This window comes from Podarcis liolepis (assembly GCF_965112155.1).
Source record: "Podarcis liolepis genome assembly, chromosome: 10".
Classification (NCBI taxonomy): Eukaryota; Metazoa; Chordata; class Lepidosauria; order Squamata; family Lacertidae; genus Podarcis; species Podarcis liolepis.
In genome coordinates this window covers 3,276,704-3,294,722 of record NC_139562.1, presented here as the reverse complement: position 1 = coordinate 3,294,722, position 18,019 = coordinate 3,276,704, and the positions used below count along the sequence as shown (strand labels likewise).

The following is an 18,019-nucleotide window of genomic DNA, read 5'->3' as shown; positions in this document are numbered from 1 at the left end:
GGACTAAGTCCGTGGGTCCCTGCGGAAGAAAATGAGCTCAGCCGGACGCAGGAGCAAACTGCAGAAGATCCAAGTTTATTGCGCAACAGGTTCAAGGCGAGATTGAACCCAGAGAAAGGGGTGACATGAACTTTTGAAATTTCCCTCCATATCCCAGAATACAGTGCATGAAACGTCACGAATACATTATGGGAAGGTTGGGTTTCACAAGTTACATCATGAATATACTTTACACGTCATGAATACATTATGAAAAGGTGGGATTACATTAATTAGCATTTTCGGATGAGGGAGGGGGGATATGCGGAGCGGGAAATATACATAGATACACATTTATTGAGTACCGGTGGTGGCAAGACAATGGGTCAGAGATATGCATCGTCTGCCACCTAATATTGCCTAGAGGGAAGGTTTGGCAAATTAAGAAGTTCCTGCGTACGTGACCTGCCGCTTTGGGGATTATGGAAGTAGGGATAGCATTATGGAGTCCACGGGGAACTGAGTTGAATGACACTGAGAGCGAAGAAATTGGAGTTACGGTTGATTTTATATCAATTTTTAAAGATTTCAATGATTTCAAACCCATTCTGTACTATAAGGCAAAAGCAGAAACAGAATGGATACATTGTAACAGGAGGTCTGTGATTGGCTAAAGCGGGGCCATAGGAATAAGCGGGGCCTCGGATGTTCCTAGAAGGAAGGGGGAAAGGAGCCCCCCCCCTTCCGTTCCGTATCAGTCCCCCATTTACTGATACGGAACGGAAGGGGGGGGCTCCTTTCCCCCTTCCTTCTAGGAACATCCGAGGCCCCGCTTATTCCTATGGCCCCGCTTTAGCCAATCACAGACCTCCTGTTACAATGTATCCATTCTGTTTCTGCTTTTGCCCTATAGTACAGAATGGGTTTGAAATCATTGAAATCTTTAGAAATTGACATAAAATCAACCGTAACTCCGATTTCTTCGCTCTCAGTGTCATTCAACTCAGTTCCCCTTGGACTCCATAATGCTATCCCTACTTCCATAATCCCCAAAGCGGCAGGTCACGTACGCAGGAACTTCTTAATTTGCCAAACCTTCCCTCTAGGCAATATTAGGTGGCAGACGATGCATATCTCTGACCCATTGTCTTGCCACCACCGGTACTCAATAAATGTGTATCTATGTATATTTCCCGCTCCGCATATCCCCCCTCCCTCATCCGAAAATGCTAATTAATGTAATCCCACCTTTTCATAATGTATTCATGACGTGTAAAGTATATTCATGATGTAACTTGTGAAACCCAACCTTCCCATAATGTATTCGTGACGTTTCATGCACTGTATTCTGGGATATGGAGGGAAATTTCAAAAGTTCATGTCACCCCTTTCTCTGGGTTCAATCTCGCCTTGAACCTGTTGCGCAATAAACTTGGATCTTCTGCAGTTTGCTCCTGCGTCCGGCTGAGCTCATTTTCTTCCGCAGGGACCCACGGACTTAGTCCGATGAGCTGGGTGGCAGAGTAACACTGCACCCAGATTTTTCCGTAACAATACCAAATGTAAGAATTCACTGATAAATGTCTCTATGTACTGACTCACTGGGAAAACTCCAGAAATTCCTATAGACATGTGAGCTCAGCTCCTCAGCAGCCCCTCTGCCCGAGTGATAATCCCTGGCCTCCTGATACCTGAGTGCCAGACAGGTAGCCATTCCAGAAAGAACAAACCCAGATGAAGACAAAAGGGTGGGATTAACTTGGCCGGGAAATGGGGAAATGTAAATATCTCTTTTGTTTCACTTGATGGGTGTTTGGTGGAGGGCAAGGAGAACCATGGGGCAGGGTCCAGGATGCTCAGATTACTGCCACCAGACCTCCCCTTTCATGATGTACCCATGATGTATGAGTGATGTAGTTTGGGGGGGTGTAACATGGGGATTAGCAGCTAATAAAAGTTTGGAGGCTCTTTTGTTCGGGGCTTCCATCTTGTTTCACCTGGTGGCAGGTGGGAGTCCTGTGGCGACAGTCTTCAATCAAGACCAAGCCTACTGGCTGCTGTTTTGCTCTGGTATTCCTGGCTGGTGTCCTTGTTTTTTGTCCGGGGGGGGGGGGGGACCCTCAGATTTCTCTGTTAACATCCTCCTGCAGGAATTTCTCCAATCTCAGTTGCGATTGTGGGATGTGATACATAAGTAGCAGTCAAGTACAACATTCCTTGTTTTCCTAGAGAGGACATACAAAGGGATGTATGGTCCAGCCAGCTGAAAACTTCCTGTTTCCTTCTGGCTGGGGCATACTTCCTTTTGCATGTGACTAGAGGTGGGCATGACCTTACCTGTCCAGGTAACAAAAGGGCAAGTCACGCAGCACACCTCTTCTCTCTTTGACTTCCTCCGTCGTTGGAGCAGCTTTTTAGCTAGGAATGCTCTGCTGGCTTTCAGCCAACAGAGGACACTGGGATTATCCCCATATGGGATAGATCCACACCTATATACTTTGTAACCAAGGCTGCTACTAATGGAGAAGGAAGATCGGGGGTGGGGAGTTAATGGTGTGAGCCCCTCCATCTTATTTGCAGATTGCATACATGTGTAAACCAAATCATACATCCTAAAGACACCACAGTCTCCACTGACCTCCATTCCTAGGAAACCAAACCTGGGTAAGTGCCTGGAACCCCTGGGCTCTCTCCCTGCTCAGAGACTGGGGTGGCACATAACAATATTTATCCAAGGCCCACCAGACTGAAGACAGCCAGCTGAATCAAGAGTTGGCATTGCAGGTTGCCAATTATACAGGGACGTAGGGGGAGACGCCGAGCTTACCAGAGAAAAAAGTCTGGTGAACACTGTTTTGATGCTATGTTTGCCATCGATCTTAAGGTAAAGGTAAAGGGACCCCTGACCATTAGGTCCAGTCGTGGCTGACTCTGGGGTTGTGGCACTCATCTCGCTTTATTGGCCGAGGGAGCCGGCGTACAGCTTCCGGGTCATGTGGCCAGCATGACTAAGCCGCTTCTGTCGAACCAGAGCAGCGCACGGAAACGCCGTTTACTTTCCTGCCGGAGCGGTACCTATTTATCTACTTGCACTTTGACGTGCTTTCAAACTGCTAGGTTGGGACGCAGGTGGCGCTGCGGGTTAAACCACAGAGTTTAACCACTGCTGATCAGCAGGTTGGCAGTTCAAATCCCTGTGACGGGGTGAGCTCCCGTTGCTCGGTCCCTGCTCCTGCCGTCAATCTTAGATCTCCTCTAAAGGATTCAGCTGGGGAAAGAGAGCCGGTCTTTCTCCTTCCTCTCCTGCTTCCTAATGTCCCCCTGCAGCCTCCGTGTCCCTTGTTGTTTTGCGAACGGCCAGTCGGTTAAGAAGACACCATTCAAATGAGCCGTTTGCTGACGGGAATAAAAAACAAGCAACCCTCGGATTTCTCTCCTTTTAATTGCAAACTGTACAAAGAAAGAGTGCCAAATATTGCAAGAGCCTGGCCTCCTATTTACAATGTCCTCCTTCCCCCTTTCCTTGGAAAGGCTTTGGGGAGCACCTTCACGCTCCAGCGCTGGAGCCAGCCAGCACTCCAAGCTTCTGGCGCAAAAGAAAGGGAACCAAGGAGTCAGTCGGGGCGGCAGCCCCTCACCTTTGGTTGGACGGATCTCCTGTCCCTCTTGTGGATGCTAGACTGGGGGCCCAATCCAAATCAGCAGCCACTCCCCTGTTGTTGTTTAGTCGTTTAGTCGTGTCCGACTCTTGGTGACCCCTTGGACCAGAGCACGCCAGGCACTCCTGTCTTCCACTGCCTCCTGCAGTTTGGTCAAACTCATGCTGGTAGCTTCGAGAACACTGTCCAACCATCTCGTCCTCCGTCGTCCCCTTCTCCTTGTGCCCTCCATCTTTCCCAACATCAGGGTCTTTTCCAGGGAGTCTTTTCTTCTCATGAGGTGGCCAAAGTATTGGAGCCTCAGCTGTCCTTCCAGTGAGCACTCAAGGCTGATTTCCTTCAGAATGGAGAGGTTTGATCTTCTTGCAGTCCATGGGACTCTCAAGAGTCTCCTCCAGCACCAGAATTCAAAAGCATCAATTCTTCGGCACTCAGCCTTCTTTATGGTCCAGCTCTCACTTCCATACATCACTACTGGGAAAACCATAGCTTGAACTATATGGACCTTTGTTGGCAAGGTGATGTCTCTGCTTTTTAAGATGCTGTCTAGGTTTGTCATTGCTTTTCTCCCACTCCCACTAAGAGGGCCCAATTCATTCTGGACTCCTGGGCATCTCCCAGGCTTGTGCAAGGGGACTCCTGGACTAGGCCCACGGCTCAACTTGGCACCCTGAATGCCCCCCCCCCATATTCCCTGCTTGAGGCAGCCTCATCTCCTTTCTGGGGGGCTCGTCCTCCTGGAAAGGAGCCCGCAGGAACCGCAAAGGTGATCCTTCGCAGCCAGCGGCCAAGGGAGGTGGACATGCACAGATAGGTGTGTTTGTGCTGGCAGAGGTGGCTTCACTCACCGTGCATCAAGAGCCCCATCGTGACCTGCCCCAGCAACTAACCTTCTAACTGCGAGAGTCTTGAGAAAAGGAGAAGCGTGGCTGCCTAGAAACCTCACAGCGGAGTCTCCTTCCCTGAAGATATCTAAAAGCTACTCTTCCACGCACGGGATACCCTAGTAGTGCATACAGAGTGTGCTGCATTCGTAAAACTAGGAGGTCCCACGCCCAGCCTGCAGTTCTGAGAACAGATTGGCTTAACCTCCCACTTCTAGGCAGTTGGGAGAGCAGATGAACGGGGAGAAAATGGCCTGTGGACCACTTATCCATTCAGGTCATGCTCTTTTGCTTGTTCCGCAAATGCACCTTGCTCCCATTCCACCAAACGCATCTACCCTCCAGGATTCCTCCTCCTCCTCCTCCAGGTATTCTCTGCTGCTTCCAACACCTGAGGAAGCTCACTCCCCCCCCCTGCATTCCTGCCCAGCCGCTAGACGCTGTTTCGCCGCCGGCTGTTGATCATGGACACAATGTGATCCAAGTCCAGGCTCTTCATCATCACCTCCATGAACTCCTCGTCTTTCCTCGCGCCTTCGATGAACTCCTCCAGAGATAGCTCACCTGAGGGGCAGAGAAACAGGAGACAATGAGAGAAGGAGAAAACGGGCTTCCCCCTCCAGTCCATTTTCATTTTTTCTGGGAGGAGAGATAAAACTATGGAACTTGCTCCCACAACAGTCTGCGATGTCCACCAATCAACATGGATTTAAAAGAGAATGAGACAAATTCATGGAGGAGAGGGCTATGGATGACTAGGCTCTGCCTCTATAATGCTTCTGAATACAGTGGGACCTTGGTTCTCAAACACCTTGGTACTCAAACGCCAAAAACCTGGAAGTAAGTGTTCCAGTTTTCAAATGTTTTTCGGAAGCCGAGCGTCCGATGCGGCTGTCGCCTATTGTTACCGGGGTGCCTGCACCAATCAGAAGCTGCGCCTTGGTTTTCAAACATTTTGGAAGTCAAACAGACTTCTGGAATGGATTAAGTTTGACACTTTTGTTTTTGCTATTTAATTTGCATTTTTGTTTTTGAGGTTTTTCGATTAATTTGATTTTGTTTTTGTGACTGTGTGGAACCCAGTTCAGCTACTGATTGATTGATAGTGTGACTGCAGAAATGGATAAAAGCCCTCCATCCAAACAATGACTATCATCAGTGCAGGCAAGAATTTTTTTTAAAAAAATTTTATCATCTACAATACTGTCTTATTTATTTTATAGTACAATACACTGAGCAGTTCGAAAGCATGTCAAAGTGCAAGTAGATAAATAGGTACCACTCCGGCGTTTCCGTGCGCTGCTCTGGTTCGTCAGAAGCAGCTTAGTTATGCTGGCCACATGACCCGGAAGCTGTACGCCGGCCCCCTCGGCCAATAAAGCGAGATGAGTGCCACAACCCCAGAGTCGTTCGCGACTGGACCTAATGGTCAGGGGTCCCTTTACCTTTACAATCCATTGATTATTGCTTTCATTTTATGGATCAGTGGTCTCATAATTGTTAGATAGTAAAATTCATGTTAAATTCATGTTTTAGGGGTTGTTTTTAGGTCTGGAATGGATTAATCCGTTTTGCATTACTTTCTATGGGAAAGCGCGCCTTGGTTTTGGAATGCTTTGGTTTTGGAACGGACTTCCAGAACGGATTAATTTTGAGAACCAAGGGACCACTGTACCAGTTGCTGGAAATCCCAGGAAGGGGGAGGGCTCCTGTGCTCCAATCCTGCTTGCTGGTTCCCCACTTAGGCACCTTGGCCACTGTGGGAACAGGATGCTGGAGTAGGTGGGGCATTGGCCTGATCCATTAGGCTCTTCCTATGTTTTCAAGTATCTGGGACCTTCTACATGCAAAGCGAGTGCTCTACTCGCTGAGCCATAGCCCTTCCAGATCTGGTTGCAGCAAACTCAGTAAAGTAACTACCGTATTTTTCGCCCTATAGGACGCACTTTTTCCCCTCCAAAAATGAAGGGGAAATGTGTGTGCGTCCTATGGGGCGAATGCAGGCTTTCGCTGAAGCCTGGAGAGTGAGAGGGGTCGGTGCGCACCGACCCCTCTCGCTCTCCAGGCTTCAGGAAGCTCTGCGCAACCCTCGGGAGACCGGCTCTGAGGGTTGCGCAGAGCTGCCTGCAGTCCCGGGATCAGCACAGCTCTGCGCGGCCACCGGGAGCGGGGCGCTAAGTCCCGCCCCGCTCCTGATGGCGGGCAGAGCTGCCTGCAGTCCCGGGATCAGCGCACTTCTCCCCATAGCCAGCCCCACAAGCTCGGGGGACAGCGGGGAGGCAGAGCGCGCCTTCCCGCTGTTCCCCGACCTGGTTCTTCCAGCCCCGCACCTGGGGGGGGAAATAACATTTTTTTTTCTTTATTTCCCCCCCCAAAAACTAGGTGCGTCCTATGGGCCGGAGCGTCCTATGGGGCATGCGTCATTCTTCCTTGCAACTCTACTCTGCAGAGCTCTGGATCAGGGAAGGTTATCTTCGTTTTGCTGCATGACCTTTTCAGGGATGCTCCTGCGAGCTCCGGATTTGCAAGGCTGTTGGAGCAGCCTTCTTGCAAAGTCTTCCCTTTGGCCTAGCAAGCTACGCTTTGAGTCAGCTCCCCTGAACTCCCAAGCCAGGAGTTGTTTAGGTGGTACTGCCTTGTCACTCTGTCCTGTCAACTGAACTTTAGCCAGAACTCAACCGAGAAAACGTGGGTTACTGGTTAAAATACGGTTCAGCATTTTCAAAACCCAGTAGAGCAAGAAACTAGTTCACTGTCATCTGAGCCTCACAGCAAAACAAAAACCTAGAGAAGATGAATTCCCCAACCTGGTGCCCTCAAGATGTTTTGGACCAATTTAGTGGTTTCCAAACTGGATAGTACAGTCCCCTGGGAGGCAGTGGGTGCTGCACTTGTAAATGACTATCAGACTTTGAACAGCTGGTATCTCTAGCTCAAGTTCATCAATTCTGTTGAAAATTAAACTAAATAGTTTTTATTGGATTTTGAGTAAATGTACAATTAATTGTTACAGTTTTGCGTTTTATTGTGTTATTTACTTTCCACGGTGGGTTGTGCAAACCTCTATTCTGAATAATGATTTTTTTTTTTAATAGGGTAAGAGGCATTGGGGACGAGTTTATTAGACCTTCCACTAACCCTGATTGGCATGACCTATGGTCTGGGATTATGTGGGTTGCAGGACACCAGCTGATTTAGACTCTTATCCTCTAACAAGTGCATGTGATAAAACCTTAAAAAAAAAGAAAAAAGAAGAAGTACTGAGCAGAGAAGTTGTGATTCCTGCACCTCAGGGGGTTGGACTAGATGACTCTGGGTGCCTCTTCCACGACTCTATGAAAACAGGCTCTCCCTCCTTTTCTTCCTGCCTCTTGTCCTCAGTGCTAATCCCTCTTCCAAAAAGAGTTTTCCTCTCCACAGAGACACTGGATTCTTATCTCATTATACATGACTAAGCCATTTCTCACCTTCTCACCCCTTGCCTTTTCCTGTAAGACCTATTGCAGTCGTTAAGAGTCGTCAACAGGCTCATCTCAGCTATCTGCCAATCTCCCATTCCCACCACCCTTCTGAGTAATACCCCTCCCCACCTTCTCACTATATAGAAGGATCTGGCAACTTCTGTTTCAGTGTATCTGAAGAAGTGTGCATGCACACAAAAGCTCATACCAAGAACTAACTTAGTTGGTCTTTAAGGTGCTAGTGGAAGGAATTTTTTTATTTTGACTATGGCAGACCAACACGGCTACCTATCTGTAACCTCTCCACAGAGTCCCAGATGTTCTCAGGGCCCAGTTATGGGCATTTGTGTATAATGTGTAGTTCGCCCATCGCTGCCAGCTGGGTGTGGGATAGGTGAGAGGGTTGCCTTCTATTCTGAGGCCCATGTGGTGAAGGGTTGGGGAGGGTGTCTGTGTAATGGGTTCAAGCTCTGCTCTTTTTGGCCCGGAGTTTGGAACCTGCAGAGTTCTAGGCAGCAAAGTTTGCAACGGACTGCGGAACCAGGGTGGGCCTGGGGAAGGGCTTCAGAGCCAGCGGAGAGGGTCTCGGGGGAGGGGGGTCTTACCGTCGCCGTTGACATCAATCCTGTTGAAGACACGGTTGGTGAATTCCTCTGCGCTCGTCTCGTGGTCACAGCCATTGATGGCACGGATTGCCTGAAACGGAAGAGTTTGGCGCTTATTTGGTTCAGTTCATAAACAACTGCTGCATAAATATCATTGTTTACAATTGCTGTTTAATATCAGCAATTGCAACAGCTAATGTACAGAAACCCAGAATGAGTTGAGAATGTCCCCTGCCCCAGCAAAATGTCTCGTTAGTTAATTGCAACAGCAGCTGCAAACCTTGAGTTGCTCTGCTGCGTTTTTTAGGAACAATACTATTTTGTGGGTTTTATATATTGCCTTAGTTTTGTTTTCCCTTCTTGGAATCCTCCCTGTGTCTTGTGCAAAGGTTAGAATAAAGGAAAAGGTAAAGGAACCCCTGACCATTAGGTCCAGTCGTGACCAACACTGGGGTTGCAGCGCTCATCTCACTTTATTGGCCGAGGGAGCCGGCGTACAGCTTCCAGGTCATGTGGCCAGCATGACTGAGCCGCTTCTGGCGAACCAGATCAGCGCATGGAAATGGGGTTTACCTTCCTGTCAGAGTGGGACCTATTTATCTACTTGCACTTTGACGTGCTTTCGAAGTGCTAGGTTGGCAGGAGCAGGGACCGAGCAACGGGAGCTCATCCCGTCGCGGGGATTCGAACTGCCGACCTTCTGATCGGCAAGTCCTAGGCTCAGTGGTTTAACCCACAGCGCCACCCACATCCCTAAGGTTAGGATAGAAATCACCTAAATAAAACCATGGCTGTCGCCTTCGCTCATTGCACCAGAACTTGTGGGCATTCAACGGAGCTGAATGTTGGAAAATTCAGGACTGATAGAAAATTCATGCCATGCATAGTTAAACTATGGAACTCGCTGCCTCAGGAGGCCCTGATGGCCACCGACTCGGATGAACAGGGAAGGGTTTGGCCAGAGCAAGGCACACAGACCCAACATACCTGCCTGAAGGAATCTGCGAGGATGTGGAGAAGCTTTAACCCTCACTTACAAGGTAAAATATACCAGTAAGATATTAACAGGTTGGGGAAGAAAACAAGAGTCAGGAGAGCTTTTAAAGGCCATCCCTCACAGCTTCTGCTCTGCCAGAAATGTGGGATCAAAAGAAAACATTTGTTTCCAAACTAAGCATAGGTTCCATATGAGCCTACCCGGACACTGATATCATCTTCTGAGGCCCTTTCTCGCATCACTCCTCCACGAGAGATCCGGAAGGTGGCAACACGAGAACGGGGCCTTCTTTGCAGTGGCCCCCTGTTTGTGGAATGCTCTCCCCAGGGAGGTTTGCCTGGTGCCTTCATTATACACCTTTAGACGCCAGGCAAAAATGTTCCTCTTTAACCAGGCCTTTGGCTGATTGACACCCAACGCCCTTTTAAAATGTGTTGCGGGAATAACACTTGTAGTTTAATGGTGAATTTTGGATATAATGTAAATGATTTGGATTATTATAAAAGATGTAGGAGAAAATGATTAAATAACAGGAGCCACAAAGGGGAGGATGGAAGTTCTCTGGAACCTTGTCTTTATGTTGTGTGTTGTATGTTTGTGATTGTAAAATTTTAACTTGAAAAACAAATAAATAAATTTATTAAAATAAAATGAGTTGTGGGAGGGGGTGTTATTGGGTTGTTCTCATTGTGATTATGTATTTTGGGTTTGTTTATTTTATTTTGCGGGTATGTGTGCAAATTTAATAAATAAAAATAGGGAAAAAATGAAAAATCAGGACATGGCTGTGAAGGGGAACCCTGGGTGGAGTTGGAAAAGGTTTGGAAAATGGCCAGCAAAATGAACAAGATGATGGGGCAACCAGAGGTGCAGGAGGGGGGGCTGGGGCTAGGGAAAGAAGCAGTCAACAAGGGAGGATTGAGGGCCACTTACAGTGGAGCCAGCCTCAAAGTTCTTGTATTAATTTACAATGCCTTGGACAACTTAGGGAGCTCTGGGGTCGCTTGAACCACCATATCCCAGCTCAGTTGCCAAGATAATTTGCAGGAGTGTCGCTGGAACATTCTCCAAGCTGTCAAGGTTCATTTGACAACAATGACTGAGTGACATTGCCAGACAAGAGGACATAGCCCAGGTAAAACCAGGGATGTTCCTAGGGGACCAGATTTATCGGACCATACCAGCCCCCTACCTTGTAGAAATTCACTATGTGGAATACTGTAGACTTCTTACAGCGGCTAGATTAAATGTCCTTGACTCTGCGATATTGTGGGGAAGGTACAGGGGAGTACCATACGCCCAGAGAACCTGTCATTGTGCCATGGGTGTGGTTGAGTCCAACGAACACATTCTCTTGACTTGCCCTTCTTATGCAGAGCTTAGACAAAATTTTATAGACCCACTCCTATGTCAATCTAGCTTCCTACCAGGAGAAAACCAGGTTTTACACTTGCTGAATAACGTCACTAGAGCTATACCTTCCTTGGTGGCCAAATTTCTTTTTTTAGCTTTTAAGCGTCGCAAGACTATAATTGACTGTATTGATATGGGGCTATCTGTTTAGCCCATTTTAGTGTTGGCTAAGTTCTAAAATCTTCCTGGATGTTTTAACTGTGTATTGACAAATGTACTTTTTTCTGACTGACGGTCGAATAAAAGGTTGATGATGATGACAACAATGTAAGAACATAAGAAACACCTGTTAGATGAGGCCAAGGGTCCATATTGCCCAGCTTCCTGTTCTCACAGGGGCCAACCAGGTGCCCTAATGGGAAACACACAAGCAGGATTCGAACACAAGAGCACTTTCTCCCCCTCCTGAGGTTTCCAGCCAATGACATTATAAAGCACCGCTGCCTCCAACTGTGAAGGTGAAGCAGAGCCATCACGGGCAGAACTCACCCCATGTGCTCTCCAAGAAACCAAGGGCTCACCCAACGTTTCCTGTTGTCCCGCTGCTTTCCCCTGGGGAAAACCACTCTTTAGTGTTCAATGGGACCAAACGGCACTTTGGGTTTTCTTTGGACTGACGTTTGCCCTGATTTAGCACCAAAGGTGGGGGCCACTAGGGGCGCATTGGAAGATGGCCGACAATACCATCTCTCCGACCCACACGGGGTAATTAAGAGGCTGTTATGGGAGTAGGCAGCCTCCCTTGTTGCCCCAAGGAAATGGGGAACACTGCCCTTGCCTGCTGTGCTCATAAATCACCCCCTAATTCGAAAGAAGGGGGTGAGGGCCCTAGGTAGAATGCCCCCGTGTGGACCTCGGCTCTCCTGGACGCTGTCTCTGATCGCGAACTAGCTGCAGCAATTTGGAATAATTAATTACAAAAGAAGCAAATGCACATATTTCAAGTGAAGAAGGGGAGTGAAGTCTGCTAATTTAAGTGACCTCTGCGAAAGAAGACGACGGGCTGGAGAAACAGGAATATTTTACGATGAAGATAACCAAAGGCTGGGTATGTTGACAACGGGACTGAATGGGGGGACGGGACCTTTCTTACTTTCCTTCTATGTGATTTACAAGAACCCCTCCTCATTAGAACCGTCTGTTGAACTGACCCAAGCAGGATGATTAAGGTCTGTGTGGAGATAAACTTTAACCAAAAGTATCCTTTATGGAGATCGAGAAGCAATAAGAGCTTTTGGGAATGGCGCAGCAATTAATTCGGAGTCGCCATCTTGCCAAAGGATTTATAGCCGGGAGGAGGAACGGTCCTGTTTTCAGACTGCATTCCTGGTGAATCTCCTCAGAGGTTTTGAGAAAGGAGGCAGATTGGTGAAGATTAATGACGCTAAGACTGTTTTGAAGTATGGAAGTGATGTTGTATGGAAAACGTCTGGATATGGCTACTGGATAAAAAAAATAATATCCACGCAGGATTACAAACTGTTCTAACCAGTTTGTGGAGACTATCAGAGGTCACAAAGAGAAAGGAAAAATATATGAAAATAACAACAAGAGATGTGGAAAAACAATAAGAAAGGACTGGATAGTACTGTGAACATCATAAGTTTAGATTTGTGGACATTAAAACAGCAGTAAGAAGCAAGAAGTTGATTGGATCTCCTTTGGAACTTGAAATATGGGTACCCCCAACAAAAATTTAAAATTCGGCTGTGTAATTTGGAATTTATGTAATTTGGTTTGATTTGATGTGATTGGTCGGTTAATAAAAAATTATTCTTAAAAAAAAAGAAAAGATTTAGCACCAAAGAGCACGTTTTCCCTGAGAAAATGGGTCAAGTGGAAAACTGCTTGGACCTGTGATTTCTAGACATGGGACAACCAGAGGTATGGACGAGGCCCAAATTTTTAGTTTCACCATCCCGGTCCTGCGGAACTCTCTGTGCCTGAAGATGCAGCAAGCGCCTTCTTTGCCAACTTTCAAGCGCCTACTGAAAACTTTTCTATTCCGCCCGAACCCTATGCAGGCAGTAAAGGACTAATCTATACTTGTGAGTTATAACATTATAACTGAGATATAAAAAGGTGACACCAGGCAGCGCTGTACAGCAGTCGATGTAAACTTGCATTGAGAGCTAGCTATATAATGTATTTTTTCTTAGCTTTTTTAAATAGATTAGCGTAGACTCAGCCCCAGACATCATCCTTCCACAATGGTTAACCAATGTCTGTTTTTAGCTCTTTTGTGGTTCTTATTGTATAGCTTTGTTTGCCTTTCTGTAAACCGCTTTGATATACAGTGGTACCTCAGGTTACATACGCTTCAGGTTACAGACTCTGCTAACCCAGAAATAGTACCTCGGGTTAAGAACTTTGCTTGAGGATGAGAACAGAAATCGTGCTCCGGCGGCATGGCAGTAGCAGGAGGCCCCGTTAGCTAAAGTGGTGCTTCAGGTTAAGAACAGTTTCAGGTTAAGTACGGACCTCCGGAACGAATTAAGTACTTAACCCGAGGTACCACTGTATTTTCTTATGGCACATTTTTATAAATAAATTACAAATTAAGAGCCCTCTCCCGTCGCTGCTCACCAGCAACTACTATGGTTGGGATCAACCGCCTCTCTTTGGGGATGTGAGTTTTTAGCCTTTGAGCATGTGAAGGGGCAATGAGAAGAGTGTGCCTCTGAGACTGTGCAGAGCGGCACCTCCTTAGCTGCTCCAACATCCAGGATGAGGAAGTGGCTAACTCTGGCAGAAATCAGCTCTGGCGCCCTTTGCAAGAAAACAGAGTTCCCCGTTACCTGGATGATATTGAGCAGCTCACTGCGGTCAATGCAGCCGTTTCCATCTACATCGTAGAGCTTGAAGTACCAGCGCAGCTTCTGCTCCATCTTTCCTCGCAGGATAAGGCTGAGGGCAGCCACGTACTCCATGAAGTCAATATGGCCATCCTGTGGAGGGGGAGCAGGGAAAAAGCAGAGGAAGTATTGAGGGCAGAAATAAGAAAACTAGGGAGGGAGAGAAGAGGCTGGTGCAAATTGTGACCTGGCTGGTTGACGTTGAAGACTGTTCAGATGTCAAGGTGATAAACAACTACCATATTTTTCGCCCTATAGGACGCACTTTTCCCCCTCCAAAAATGAAGGGGAAATCTGGGTGCGTCCTATGGGGCGAATGCAGGCTTTTGCTGAAGCTTGGAGAGCGAGAGGGGTCGGTGCGCACTGACCCCTCTCGCTCTCCAGGCTTCAGGAACACATCCGCAGCCTAGGCAGGCCTACGGGAGGTCCCGCAGGGATGTCTAGGCTGCGGATAGCAGCCTGCTTCCCGGAGCGTCGGGTGCCCTGAAGCAGAGCGCCCCCCACGCCAGGCAGACACCCGCAGCGTGGGGAGCCTTGCAGGAGCGCCGCCATCCCGCTGTTCCTCGACCTGGTTCTGTTTCCCCGACCTGCTTTTGGGGGGGAAATAAAGGGAGTTCCCCCCCTTTATTTCCCCCCAAAAAACTAGGTGTGTCCTATGGGACGGAGCGTCCTATGGGACGAAAAATACGGTATCTGACTTTTAGAAGACACCTGAAGGCAGCCCTGTTTCGGGAAGTTTTTAATGTTTAATGTTTTATTGTGTTTTTAATATTCTGTTGGGAGTCGCCCAGAGTGACTGGGGAAACCCAGCCAGATGGGTGGGGTATAAATAACAAATAATAATAATAAATTATTATTATTTATTATTAATATACAGGAAAGTGGCAAGCATAGCATACACCCTACTGAATTCCTTGGAGAAAGGGTGGGATAGAAATGAAGCAAAGGCAGTCTTGCTTTTTTAACCACCTGAGTTGGAACATTGGAGAGGTCAGGGTTTCTGCCTTCCCCAGCCACAAGCACACAGAATTGAAGATGCACCTCCGGACTGTGTGCGCATGTGCTCTGGGACGGAGCTGATTCAGGTCTCCTTCAGAGACCCCCTCTTTCCAGTAGCTTCATCTAGTAGCTACTAGATTATGCAGAGATGACAAGACTGACATGGAAAATCAGAAAGATCGAAACCTCAGTTGAGATTGGGATACGGTAAATACAGATATTTATAAGAACACTGTAAACACTTGACCTCTTTGGCAGGCTTTAAATAACTCCTGCAATGTTACAAAGACTTTGGAAACGATGGAGAACTGAAATTTGGATGAACTACAATATGCAGTTGATATAGATATTTAAAGAATCCATGGAGAGGAGGAGGGAATTCCTAAGATTCTGTTATGGAAATGACGGAGGGGGGGGGCACATCTTTAAAGTTGTTACAATGATATATATGCCTGGGTGTATCCTTTTGACTTGACAGCTCAGGGAAGATACCTAGCTTTATAAATTCATATAAAATCAGTAGTTTGACCAATTCCTCCATTTCTCTCTTTCCACTTGGACGCTGGAGATGGTTGCAGCCTGCGATGTCTAGCCCTCGTCTAGGGCAGGGGTCTGCAACCTTTAAGACAAAAAGAGCCACTTGGACCCGTTTCCGAAGGGAAAAAAACCTGTGAGCCGCAAAACCATTGCGACATTTAAAACAAACATATCTCCGGAACCGCGATCTGACAGCGGGCGGGAAAGTGACGTCGGGACGGTGCGTGACTAACGCACGCACCGCCCCCATGCGACGTCACAGCAGTACAGCGCCTGCCACTGTGGGGAGTCTCGGGGCACACAATGCGCCTCCTCCCCTCACTAGTATCCGCCCCGGAGCCGCAGCAAAGGTGTAAAAGAGCCACATGCGGCTCCGGAGCCGCGGGTTGCAGACCCCTGGTCTAGGGGAAGCCACTCCAGCCTCCTGCTGTCTTCTCATCTCTTGTCTCCCCCACCCCTCCAGTTTAATCCTCTTTGTTCTTGGGTGAACACATCCAGTTCCTTCAGCCTGCCTTTGTAGGACAGCTTTACACAGCTGAGGTTGGGTGGGTGTTTCGCACGCAGGGGAGATTTCCAGAAGCCAAAGCAAGCACCTGTGACCTGTGAGCCGAGCTCAGAGAGCTTTAAGCCGTTGTGAGGGGCCAGCAAGAGCTGTAGTCTGGGGGGCACCAGTTGGAGAAGGCTGGGTTAGGCTACCCAGAGATCTGGAGTCCTCATTCTCGCACGGTGCATTTTAACCAAATCAGTGGATCCCAGGGGTGTCTTAGAGAGCTGGGCAGGAAAAGACCAGGGTCTTCCTGGCTTGCCTTTTATTCTTCTCTTCCTTTCAGGAAGCTCAAGGAAATTTGCACAAGTCTCCCAATGGATGTCCCATCCAGGCACAGATGAGATTCTCACCTCCTTGTTACTTTCCCCTAAGGTTCTGATTCTGCCACCTGTTCCTCCCAGACCTAATCTTTCTACAGAGGAGGGATTTGGGCTGACAACACCCCAAGTTCCTTTCTGCTGCATTTTGCTTTTAAAGCACTTAAAAACAAAATAAGAAACTAAAGCAGCTAAATTGTGTTCATGTACTTGGTACTAATTTTTGAACGCTCACAGCTGGGTTTTCTTTTTCACCCATAGCGCGGGATGGAATTTGCAACTTGTGTTACAGGTAACACACACAAAAATTCAACTGGAGGATCAGCACTTAGAAGATGAGTTATCTGTATCTATTTGCAATTGTACCTCTATCTGTTATCCTCCCGTAATGAAATATCTATAGCCACATTTCATTAAAAGTGTGAAAAGGTGGTATAGAGCACACAAAATTACAATAGGAAAAATAAAAAAGCACCTACACCTTATCCCTCATATGATGCTGAACAAATTCACCAGCGTTTAAAAAATCAGAGACAAAACTGCTCTAGTGAATGCAAGGAAGTATTGGTGATGTTACGGGAGCTAGCCAATCGGCGCCTGCTACATTCTTTTCACCATTCCGAAAGGTGTTTCCAAAGTATGCTCCAGGGGGGGGGCGGGGGGAAGGAAGAACCGCTTGCACAGTTCTGGGGGTGTCCTTGAGCTGCTTCTGCTCCTCTTAAAATGTCACCGCTACTTTGGTGGCCACCACAAGCTAGTTCATTGGCTTTGGAAAACTGGTGCAGCTGAGCCCAGCAGCCTTGGCCTACCTTGTTCATATCGAAGGTGTGGAACATCTGCTCAATGTATTGGTTGGCCTCTGGGTCCAGGCCTCGGAGTCCAAAGAAATGCTTGAATTCATGCTCCGTCAGCTGCCCAGAGGGACACTCCGTCATGAACTTCTTGTACCAGTGGTGAATCTCCAAGGTCTGCAGGTCATCCAGTGTCCTGCTGCCACTGCTTCCCATTCTGTGTGGAGGTGGACCACGGGGAGACCCTCAGCAGCAGCAGCCGCCCTCTCCCACTGATGGTTGCTACAGGACCGGCTCCTGGCTCCCTTCTGTTTTCACAATAGACATCCAAATCATGTTAAGCAACACTGGGGGAGATCTTCCCAAGCCAATTATAGCCTTCTAATCTGATCTCAGACCCATTTAGAGGCCTTTAAAGCTTCAACGATACAAAGAGGGAATGGAAAGAACAGGGAAGAATAATCCAGGAAAAGGTTGCTATTACGGGAGCTTAATCAGAAAAGGTGAAGGGGTTAATCAGATATTTGTACCAAAAATTGACCAGAGGCTGACCTCTTCTTTCTTTCTTGCATTGATTCTTTTTACACACCACCTGAATTTTCAGACATTGGAGATCCACCCTTTCTACAAGTTGTTCATGATTGTGTCTTGCTAATGGAGCATGAATTCAAGCATTTCTTTGGACCTGGCAAGCAATGTTTTATTTCTGTTTGAACCCCAAGGCTGTGGCTATGGGAGAAACAAGACACTTCTGGGGGGTTAATGCTCCCTTGTAGGCTCAGGTTGTATATATGTGTAAATGAACCATACATCATAAACAAAATAAAAAAATTCCTTCCAGTAGCACCTTAAAGACCAACTAAGTTAGTTCTTGGTATGAGCTTTCATGACCTGGTCTGAACAGAGACATTGGATTCTTATCTCATTATACATGACTAAGCCATTTTTCACCTTCTCACCCCTTGCCTTTTCCTG

The 18,019-nt window shown here is 47.5% G+C and overlaps 1 protein-coding gene across 1 annotated transcript; it reads right to left on the bottom strand.

The window, feature by feature from the left end:
* Nucleotides 1–4,196: 4,196 nt before the first annotated feature.
* Nucleotides 4,197–17,856, bottom strand: LOC310687014 (guanylyl cyclase-activating protein 1-like). Its single transcript, XM_083461632.1, has 4 exons — nt 17,063–17,856; nt 13,797–13,946; nt 8,589–8,679; nt 4,197–5,086 (listed from the first exon to the last, which is right to left on the bottom strand). The coding sequence occupies exons 1-4, from the start codon at nt 17,258–17,260 to the stop codon at nt 4,956–4,958; spliced, it is 570 nt and encodes a 189-aa protein (XP_083317758.1). The 5' UTR covers nt 17,261–17,856; the 3' UTR covers nt 4,197–4,955.
* Nucleotides 17,857–18,019: the final 163 nt, after the last annotated feature.